The 11341-nt window shown below is 37.4% G+C and overlaps 1 protein-coding gene and 1 non-coding gene across 2 annotated transcripts; both read left to right on the top strand.

Moving 5' to 3' along the window:
• Positions 1–1093: 1093 nt before the first annotated feature.
• Positions 1094–1200, top strand: LOC133787606 (small nucleolar RNA R71). The gene has a single exon (XR_009872616.1). It is a non-coding gene; the product is annotated as a small nucleolar RNA R71 (small nucleolar RNA).
• A 4232-nt stretch (positions 1201–5432) lies between these two features.
• Positions 5433–8128, top strand: LOC133784353 (uncharacterized). The gene is made up of 6 exons (XM_062223733.1): positions 5433–5998; positions 6087–6203; positions 6907–6987; positions 7113–7351; positions 7699–7738; positions 7860–8128. Exons 1-6 carry the CDS (start codon positions 5936–5938, stop codon positions 8115–8117), a joined length of 798 nt encoding a protein of 265 aa, XP_062079717.1. The 5' UTR covers positions 5433–5935; the 3' UTR covers positions 8118–8128.
• Positions 8129–11341: the final 3213 nt, after the last annotated feature.

The raw sequence follows: 11341 nt of genomic DNA on the forward strand, positions 1-11341 counted from the left end.
CTTGACATAATTCGGCATTTGCTCCAATGCTTCGACCAAGGGGATATTAATGTGCAACTGTTTCAGTACATCCAAAAACTTTCTGAACTGACCATCCTGTTGTTGTTTGCGAAATCGCTGCGGAAATGGAAGGGGCGGTTTAGGACCAGAATTTACTGGAGCAGTTTGCTGACCCCTTGCTGTAGCAACTGGGCCAGTTTCAGCAATTTCCTGGGCAGTTTTGTTACTTGTTTCTCCTTCACTTTGGATTGAAGTGGGCTCTCCACTACCCTGTATTTCCTCAGAATTTCCCAGATTTTTACCATTCCGCAGCTGAATAGCTTTACAGTGTTCTTTCCCATCTCTCCTTGGATTTTCTGTATCACTAGGCAAAGATCCTTGCGGCCTAGTTTTCATTTCATTGGCTAGCTGGCCGAGCTGCATCTCAAGATTACGAAGAGAAGCTGCTTGGCTCTGTATTACTGCATCATTCTTAGCCATATACTCCCTCATTAGATTCTCCAAAGAGTTCGGCTGGGAGTTTTGAACATGTTGTGAAGGTCTTGGCTGCTGTGAAAAACCTGGTGGATATGCTTGTCTTCCTTGTGCTGGTGATGTGCTTGAACTTGCTCCTTGACCCCCCCATGACAGATTAGGATGATTCTTCCATGCTGGATTGTAAGTGTTCGAATATGGGTTGTTGTTGCGGTTGAAATTCTGATTTCCCACATAACAAACTGAGGCTGGATTTGAAGGGCAATTCTCAAAAGTATGCCCGTCCCCACAGTACACGCATGACACTTCTGCACTTTGAATGGCAGCAGCTGGCTGAATACTTCCTCCCAAACTCATATTCTTCAAGATGTTGGTCATTGAGGCCATTTGAGCTGTTAGAGCCGTTAGTGCATCTACTTCAAGAACTCCCGCCACCTTCCTACTTGTAGGAGCTCTAGTGTTTGACCATTGATAGTTATTACTTGCGATCCTTTCCAAAATCTCAAATGCTTCGTTGTAAGACTTGGAAAGAATGGCTCCATTGGCTGAAGCGTCCAATACCATTCTAGAAGCTGCATTGAGGCCATTATAGAAGGTCTCCATCTGTATACAGTGTGGGATACCGTGGTGTGGACATTTTCTTAAAAGCTCTTTGAATCTTTCCCACGCGTCACTAGTGGACTCATCTTCCAGCTGCTGAAATGACATAATCTCACTTCTAAACTTTGCATTTCTGGTGGGAGGGAAATATTTGCGCAGAAACTTTTCAGCAAGATCATTCCAATTTGTGACGGAATCAGGAGGCAAAGTGTTGAGCCATGATCTAGCTCGGTCTCTTAATGAGAATGGAAATAGCTTCAGCCTTAATGCTTCTTCACTCACTCCTTGAAGCTTAAAAGAATCGCTCACCTCCAAGAATGAACGAAGGTGAAGGTGAGGATCCTCCGTTGGAATCCCGCTGAACTGCCCCACGGTTTGGAGCATTTGAAACATGACCGGCTTGAGCTCGAATTGAGCTGCTTGTATTTCCGGCCTCACAATGCCTGGATTTAACTCATTAAACATGGGGGCAGCGTATTCCCGTATTGCTCTGGCTCTGTCATCCGCCAAAACAATGGGATTAGTAACTTGCTGGCCATCCCCCTCATCTTCAACACGTTCAGCCATAGTGCCTCGACTTTTAGCCTTTTGATCTTTTCTCCTTTTTCTGAAAGTGCGTTCGATCTCGGGGTCAATAGGAGCAAGTTCACTGTCCTCTTGCTGGTTCATACACTGTAGGTACCTGAGATTTCACAACCCGAACCAACAAGGTTAAAAACAATGAAAAGAAATTGTCAAATAGTTGATAAAACAGAATTTAATTTTAAAGTCCCCGGCAACGGCGCCAAAAACTTGTTGTGAATTTTCTAACGATTAAAATATGCGCAAGTATACACAATCGATAACAAGTAATACAGTGATAATGTATCAAAGTTCGTCTCCACAGGGACTTTTCAACTAAATTAATGTAAAATCAACCAAAAACAACTTATAAAATAGTAACCAAAACAAAGGAAAGAGTGGGTAATTAACTCTGAAAATAATTTTAGACAAACAAAGGAATTAAACCAAAAATCAGAGATTAAAATGACAAAATACTGGGTGGTTTTCAGATATAAGAAAAATGGGTTCGGGTGATTAATTCCCCTCGGTTCGTTCCAGTTGTTACAGCAATGGGTTAGCAATTATGACAGTGTTAACAAATTTCGTAAAACCCAGCAAGTTTTTCCCAAAACGTGCAATCTAATGTCTATACTCCCCTTCTATACATTCCTGCATGAAACCAGATTATAAACATTCAATTAAGCATCAAATCTGACGTTATGCAAGGTAGCAAAACATTCCTATTCTACTACTCACAATCACCTAAAACTAGATGAATCTCTTGCATCAATTGAATGGGTTCAGCTAGACTTCCCTCTTCCAAGTTAGATCTAGCTTCGCACATGCTAAAAATGGCCAATAATTAACAGTCAATAACAGTAAAGCACATTCAATTGAACAAAGACATAATCACTTAGCCATTGCATTTGTATATTGAGTTCATACTTGAGGGTTCATAATCACCCTAGCCCTTAAGAAATTAGTTCATAGTTGCAAACTTAAACATGAAAATAATACAGAAGTAATCCATGGAGTTTGCAGAAATTAGATGAAATTAATACAAAAAGAAAGAGATGGTGTAGGACGAATGAGTTGTGAGCTCAAATCCCCCTTATGGCATCAGCCTTCTTTCTTCTCTTTTGGTCGTACTCTTCTCAAATCTTCTCCCTGAAACCTCCTCTGTACTTAGCCAGAAGTTCTCTCTCTTTCTAAAATGGTCAATATCACAGAATAATACGGCCCCTCCTTTAATTCTAGGGTACTTTCCTTTACCCTAATTGGACAATCCAGATCATTTGCCTACATGTACTTTGTCCCACATACTCAGCTGACTCAGTACTCAGTACACTTGCCACCTTTCTACTTCATTTAATCCAGCTGGAGCATTGTTTTCACGAAGTCCTTTTTCTCTAGCTTCAGTTTAATTGCTAAGACTGACTGCTACAGCATTGTTGAGTTAGCATCCTCCCCTTTTCAGCAACATTTCCCTTTGATTTACAGTTCCCTCAGCTCCTGTTTTGTAAGCTTCCCTTTCCTGATTAATACAACACAGAAATTTACATAAAAAACACTGAAAAATATGACAATGCAAACACAAGGTCCCTAGCTACACAGACACACTAAATTGAACACAATTACAAGAAATAAAAACTCATTACTCTTTTGTTTGGTTCAAAAATTAAGTTTAAAGATGTGAAAATAACTCTAAATCCTAGAGTTATCACCTATGCCTCGAGCTTTCGTAATTTCGCTCGTGCGAAGTCGACATGTTTTCCGTATCATCCGTAGGCGATGTATCGGCCCTATAGCTGCGATATATTGGCATACGATGATATTTTAAACACGCTTTTGCACACTTTCAGCATATTTGAAGTTTGTTAAAACAACTTTGACTGAGTAAACCGTGATCCTAACAACTGCTGGAAGGTTCTACAGCTTCTAGATTCATCCATTATTAATTTATTCATCTAAATTCCTTAAATCCTTAAATAAACAAGCATGTGACAAGTGTCACGCTCTTAACTATTCTATCTAAACCTCAGGTTATAATAAATAATATTTCTAGGACCAGCTATATTAATCAAATCTTATGTTAAAATTAATATTTCTAAACTATAGGTTAAATTTATAAAATCCATAACTATTTCTATGAGTTTCCAAATCAATCTCGGCTTGAACCAATATCCACAAAAACTAAAATAATACTAGCTACTACTAGCTACTACTACTACTACTACTACTACTACTACTACTACTACTACTACTACTACTACTACTACTACTACTACTACTACTACTACTACTACTACTACTACTATCTAGCTAAGTAAAATTCTGAGACGCTGCAATTCTCCCCTACTTAAAAGAATTTCATCCCCGAAATTTACCTACCAAACAATTCTAGATACCTTACTAGGATGTCTTCCTCCAACTCCCACGTTGCCTCCCATTCTGAATTATTACTCCATAGGACTTGACTATCGAAATACTCTTAGATCGTAATTCCTTCATCCCCTTCTCTAGGATGCTAACCGGTCATTGCTCGTAACTCAGGTCTTTCTGGAGTGCCATCATATCGTACTAGAGAACGTGAGATGGGTCTAACACATATCTACACAACATAGAGATGTGAAACACATTTTGGCTATCTGCTAGAGCTAGCGGTAGGACTAATCTATATGCAACTGTTCCCACCTTGTCCAATATCTCAAAAGGACCTATAAACCAGGGACTAAGTTTGCCTTTCTTCCCAAACTGCTACACTCCTTTCATAGGAGATATCTTTAAGAAGACTTGAGCTCCGACTTTGAATTCCACATCTCGTTGCTTGGCATCCGCATAAGTTTTATGTCAGCTATGAGCAGCAAGCATACGCTTTCTAATTAACGCCCCTGCATCCTAAGCCTCTCTAACAACTTCAGGTCCAAGAAGTTGTCTTTCTCCTACCTCATCCCAATGTAATAGCGATCGACACTTTCTTCCATAAAGTAACTCATAGGGTGCCATACCGATCGTTTCCTGGTAGCTATTATTGTAGGAGAATTCTATAAGTGGCAAATACTTACTCCACAATCCTTTGAAGTCTAGTACACAAGCGCGCAACATATCTTCTAAAATTTGTATGGTACGCTCAGACTAATCGTCGGTCTGAGGATGAAATTCCGTACTATGACTTAGCTTGGTACCCAGAGCATGCTGCAAGTTTCCCCAAAATCTCGATGTAAACATCGATCCTCTATCTAATACTATGGTCTTAGGGATTCCATGCAGTCTTAATATTTCTCGAACATAAATGTCTACGTACTGGTCTGCAGTGTCTGTAGTCTTGACAAGCAGGAAGTGAGCTGACTTGGTGAGTCTATCCACCACAACCCAAGCTGAGTCGTGCTGCTTATTTGTTCATGGCAATCATGTCACGAAGTCCATGGATATATCATCCCACTTCCATTCTGGAATACTAAGCGATTGCAATAAGCATGTGGGTCGTTGATTTTCCGCTTTTACTTGCTGGTATATAAGGCATTTGGACACATACTCTGCTACGTCTTTCTTCATTCCGGCCACCAATATAGTGCCTTAAGGTCGTGAGTCATCTTGGTCGACCCCGGGTGAACTGAGTATAGGCACTACACCAAATACCCATTTCCATAACACATGAATATAATACTAATAAAAAGACATTATGGTAGTGTATTATATTGGGCAACACGTGAATTATATTGGGCAACACGTGAATGGGATATAAAATGAGTTACAGTGTTGGCAGGCGAGTGAATTTATTTAGAGGGAAACTAAAAATATATCTTTATTTTTTTTCTACTTCTCTCTTGTGTTCTCCTCTATCTTTCCCAAATCACTCTCCTCTATCTTTGCCCAAATCACTCTCAGTGTAGAGCTCAACAAACGTGCAGTGGCGATGGTGAATCGGAGAATGGCGTGGTCGATTTGATGAGTCAGGTACACTTGATAGAGAAGGAAGATGCGGAGAGGTCCGAGAGGGAGAGGAAGGAGTTCGAGGAGAGGGAGAAGGCCTGGGTCGAGGCCATGGAGATGAAAAGGAAGAAGATGGAAGAAGAAGAAGAAGAATACGAGGAACAACGAAAGAAGGCACTAGACGAAGAGTCTTGGAAACAGCAGGTACTTTCTTCTTTTCTTTACTTTCTCAGAGTATTTGGTTTGAACAGTTATTTGGTTGCTGGAAAAGAATGAAAAACTAACCAAATTATCACTTCTTTTTGAAATTTTCTGGTTGGAAATTGCTGGATGCTCAACATACATGGGTGAACAAGAGTATGAATCTACGGGAATGTAGGACTAAATGTCTGAGCAATTGTTCCTGTACAAAATTGGGGACCCCAGTAGCTATGTCACCCCTGATGTGGTAAGTTTGCGTTCATATAGTTCTATTCCGAATGAAATGGGAGAACAATAATTGACTGAGATCGTTATCTATTTGTCCTTAAATGTAGATTATTGATCTTCAGAATGTTTCATTCTCTCCCTTGTCAAGTTGCAAGGTTCTTTGTGTTGGAGCAAAATTCTCTGCTGGTTCGGTCCCTGAAAAACTCCTGCAATTGATTCCAAAGGTGATGCTTTTAATGTTTCTGGCTGATTCATTATGTAATACATAAGTAGCAAATGGGGGTTTATTCTCTCCGTGTACCATGCTTGTGCTTGAAAGTTTTATTTGGAGCTCTGGTGCATATTTAATCACTAAAGAGAGCTCATCTTTCTATTGCTACCATTGAAATACCTTGATTTCAATAGTCTATGCAAATATGGGAGCCACTCTTATCTTTTATCGTTTGCTTTGGCCAAAGACTGCTCATAAGTTCCAAGATCGTTATCCTTTGGTGGTATTAATAGCCTGTGCTCTTATAAAATAAGGATTGTTGGTGTCAGTCAATGCAATCGATTCTTGGTTAATTTAGCACTAATACCATATCCAGTGTAATTGGTTACATTTATTGCATCATTGGCCTACATGTTTGGAATGTCTCTGTGCTTGTTTAAATTTAAGTCATTTGAAGTGCTCAAGCTATTGTTTTTTTTTTACCATCTTAGCCAGCGTCATATTCCCTAAGATTATGCTATCAGGAAGGAGTTAACCTTTTATCATAGTGTTTGCCTTCACTATTTAAGCATATATTTCTCCTGTGACATGTGATCTTCCCCTCTCCTTTCTTTCCGTCAATAGTTAACATTAACCATATTTTTGCTCTGTATTGAAAACCCTTTTTTGTTCCTTGGTCTGTGGTTATACTAATGTGCTGTTGTCAAAATTTTCAGGACTGTGGTTGGAAAGGATGGGGTGAGATATCTTATGGAGGATATGAATGTGTTAAACGTGCAAAGGCTGTAGAATTCCTGGTGGATAAGTTTTAAGATTTTGCCACGGCTATTTATTTATTATATAATAAGACTATTCAAATGAGGGAAAAAAATGAATTTTTGAGTGTTTGCATTGTATTAATCTATTTTTGATGTTTTATTAGGTCAGATCATGGTTGGAAGAAATATTGCCTGGCATCAACAGTTCTGTATTTTCTTATATAATTGGGGTTGATAGTCTGAAAACAACTAGCATTGGTGATGACGCTTCATCTTCAGCCGCTAGTAATGATGTAAGGTTGCGTATGGATGGATTATTTGACCTGAAAGAACATGCAATCCAATTTACTAGAGACGTTACAACATTATATACCAATGGACCAGCTGGTGGTGGTGGTATCAGGTCAAGTTCTTATCAGCTTCTGAACCTATTTTCTAATTTACTAGCGTTTTAATGAGCTTACACATTCCTTGGTGGTTATAGATTCATCTCTAGATGCAATAAATCTTTGGTTCTTTATTTTCATAATAATTAGTTTCTTGTGCTCAAAACCGAATGAGAAGTTGTAGATTGAATTGTTGTTAGAGCTCATGAAGTTAGTTATTTACTAATTAGTGGTGCCTTCCTAAATATACAATCAAAGATATATTTAATAGAGATTGACCTTCCTATATTCACCTTTATATTATGCGTTTTCTATTCCCCGATTGTTGTGATTGATCTATTTCCATTGATTTTTTTTTTTGCAGTGTTGGACACAAGAGAGAGGTCATTCTTGAAAAACAATTGGTACTCTCTATGCTATATCATCTATCTCACCATCGATTTCCAAAATTAGTGTTTAATCTCTCCTCTTTGCACACCACAATATGAACTTCTGAGTTGTGTTTCTCTATTTTTGGTCATTCAGCTCAATCGTGAACATGTTGCTTGGAAGACATCCATAAAGCGCACTGTAACAAAATCAAATCCTCCAATAATTATCCATGAAAACCTCATCAAAACTCCAGTTTCTCAAGGATCAGTAGAAGATGTTTCATTTTCTGAAAGTGACATCTCACCTCGCACTGTAACTTGTGGGGTGATTTTAATTGGCTTTTACATTTGCAAGTGGAGAGCATTTTATGGTAAGAGTCTCTACCCTTACTTCATTCATTTATTAATGTAATATTTTAGCTGAGTAATATTTTGACCTTTCAAATCCAAGAAGTATATGGTCTATAAAGAAATTGACAAGGTTTGTGTGAATTGGATGGGATTTTTTTAACATGCACATACAGAGCATTTTTCTTGATATGTGTATATAACTGGTGTTATCATGTCATTTGTTGTTGCTTTATTGGTATTCTATAAATATGAAAGAGATCAATGCTCTAAATTTGAGTTTGAATGTTTGCTATTTGTGTACTGTATAAGTTTATTCATTTTTTTTTTATTTCACTTTTGTCTGCTACCTTGTTTATAATATATGGTCAAATTTGTTAAAATTCCATTTAGATAGATAGCCATGTAGAGTATTTGTGGAATACAGAAGTAATATTCAGTCATTAATAACTCTACATGATACCTTTGAATATAACTAATAAAGGTAATATATATATAGTTTGATGAAGCAAAACAAAAGAGCTGAAAAATGAGTAGCAGATCCCTCTATTAATCATAGACCAATAAGGACTCTACTCCTAGCAAAACCTCAAGGACTGGCACTGTTTTCTACAACAAAAACCCATTTCCATAACACAAAAATTTAACACTTTTAAAAAAGTATTATAATATATATATATATAAGTGTATATGTATATAGGCGGGACTTATTGCAATTTGACGCCTAATTTTCCCCAGCCCCCAAAATTTTTCACACGGTCCCAATTGGCTAAAAAATGTGTTATCATCCTCTCTCCTTCTCTCTCATTATTTCCTTCTGTTTTTCTTCTTTTTCTTGTATTTTTTTTAATTTTCTATGTCTCATAATTCAGATCTGTCTTTCTCTTTCTCTTTCTCTTTCTTTTCTTCTCCTTTTTCTTCATCGTTCTCTCTCCTTTTTCTAGAATCTGTCTTTTGCTTTCATTGGGTAATTATTTGTTTTATTTTGATGGCTGAGGTATTTTTATATGAATGATGATGATTTATTTACCCCAATAATCTGTTGCTTTTTTGATTGATTATTACTCCCAAGTTTTGATTGATTTTTTGAACATTTAAGCTTGATTTTTGGGCATTTTAGCATTTCAGCTAGATTTTTGGGCATTTTGTTGTGTTTCATTTGCAAATTAGTCAATTGATAACTAATATTGTCTTGATTTTTTGGGCTCCTTCAAAAGGTGATTTGAGAGACTTTGTGGATTTGGTGGTGACTTTGAAGAGCATTATATTTGGACTCCTTTAAGAGATATATTGTCTTAATTTTTCAGTTTAATTCAATTGTATATTTATGTGATTGTATATATGTGTTTTGTTCATAAATTAAATAAATCTTGTTTGATATTGTGTTTGTTTCCCCATATTGGTTTAAGAATTAATAAATAACACCTGTAATGTTTTATTTTGGTGTAGAATATCTAAATTTCTTCTGTAAAAAATGGATGATATAGTGTTGAAAATTATCGATACATAAAAGGGAGAGGATCTCTTATGTTGAAATACTATGTTCATTAATCATTAGATATGCTTGGTGCATTCGATGTAGTTTCAATTGTGGATTTGATATTCAAGTTTGTGTTTTGTTAAGGTCTATAGATTTGGGCTGTAATTATTCTTTTAATTGTGTTATAATATCTATTACAATAACACTTTTTATGCAAAGAATTGTGTTATGCAAACTTCCTTATATAACACAAAAAAAGTGTTATACTAAAGTGTAGTATAACACAAATTTATAAGTATTGAAATGTGTTATATAATCGACTATAAATAACATAATTAAACACTTATCTATATATTAAAATAACACAGAAAAATGTGTTATCGTTGACAGTATAATAACACATTTGTATAATAATGATAAAGTGTTATGTAAAGTACCCTGATCTGCGATAACATAGTTGGTCTTAACACATCAGAAAGTGTTATGGTATGTTTTGAAAACACATTTTCGGTGTTATTAAAAGCATTTTTTCTTGTAGTGAGGGTAGTGTGTGCCTCTTCTAAAATCTTTTTCTTAATTCCATAATCATTCGGCACGCACACCCATCCTTTATATCTCAAGAACCCCTGTCCTGATATGGAGAAATCTGTAGTCTTGCCTTCTTTGACTGCAGCAATATGTGATACTAACGTGTCATCATGCCCTTGCCCGATCCGTATATCTTCTAATAGACTTGACTGGATGGACAAGTTAGCCAGTTGACCAATGACTACTTCTATTCCGGCATGAATCAGCTCTTGCTGAAGCGGCTTTTCTATTCCAGATAATGCTGCTAGATTTCCATAATTCTTCCGACTTAGCGCATCTGCAACTACGTTTGCCTTTCCTGGGTGGTATATGATTTCGCAGTCATAATCCTTTACTAGTTCTAACCACCTGCGTTGCCTCATGTTGAGCTCTTTCTGTGTGAAGAAATACTTTAAGCTCTTATGGTCCATATAAATCTCGCACCGTTCTCCATAAAGATAGTGGCGCCATATTTTCAATGCGAAGACCACCGCTGCCAACTCCATATCGTGCATTGGATAGAGTTTGTCGTATTCCTTCAGCTGCCTTGAGGTGTAGGCTATCACTTTATCATTTTTCATCAGCACACAACCCAAACCTTGCTTTGACGCATCATAGTATGCTACAAACTTGTCGTTGGGTGTCGGTACACAAAGTACTGGTGCTACGCATAACTTATCCTTGAGCAACTGGAAGCTCTCTTCACATCTATCCGTCCAGTTGAACTTTTTTTGTTTCTGGGTAAAGTTGGTAAGTGGAGTGGCTATCTTAGAAAGGCCTTCTACAAATCTCCGATAATAGCCTGCTAGCTCGAGAAAACTTCTAACTTCTGACGCATTCTTAGGTCATGGTCAATCCTTGAAGACCGATTCATTATTTTCATAAATGCGGCTGGAGCATTGGTAGGACCAAAAGACATAACAAGAAACTCGTAATGTCCATATCAAGTTCTAAAAGTTGTCTTTGGTATATCCTCTTCCCGTACCTTGAGCCGGTGATAACCGAATTGTAGATCAATTTTGGAAAACACGGTCGCTCCTCGGAGTTGATCAAATAATTCATCGATTCGAGGTAGCGGATACTTATTCTTAATTGTCACCTTGTTCAGCTTGCGGTAATCTATACACATTCGCATGCTTTCATCCTTCTTCTTCACAAATAGAACCGGTGCTCCCCATGGCCAATGGATTGGTCTGATAAAACCCATGTCTAAGAGTTCTTGTAGCTGCGTTTTTAACTCC

This window comes from Humulus lupulus, chromosome 6, assembly GCF_963169125.1.
Source record: "Humulus lupulus chromosome 6, drHumLupu1.1, whole genome shotgun sequence".
Classification (NCBI taxonomy): Eukaryota; Viridiplantae; Streptophyta; class Magnoliopsida; order Rosales; family Cannabaceae; genus Humulus; species Humulus lupulus.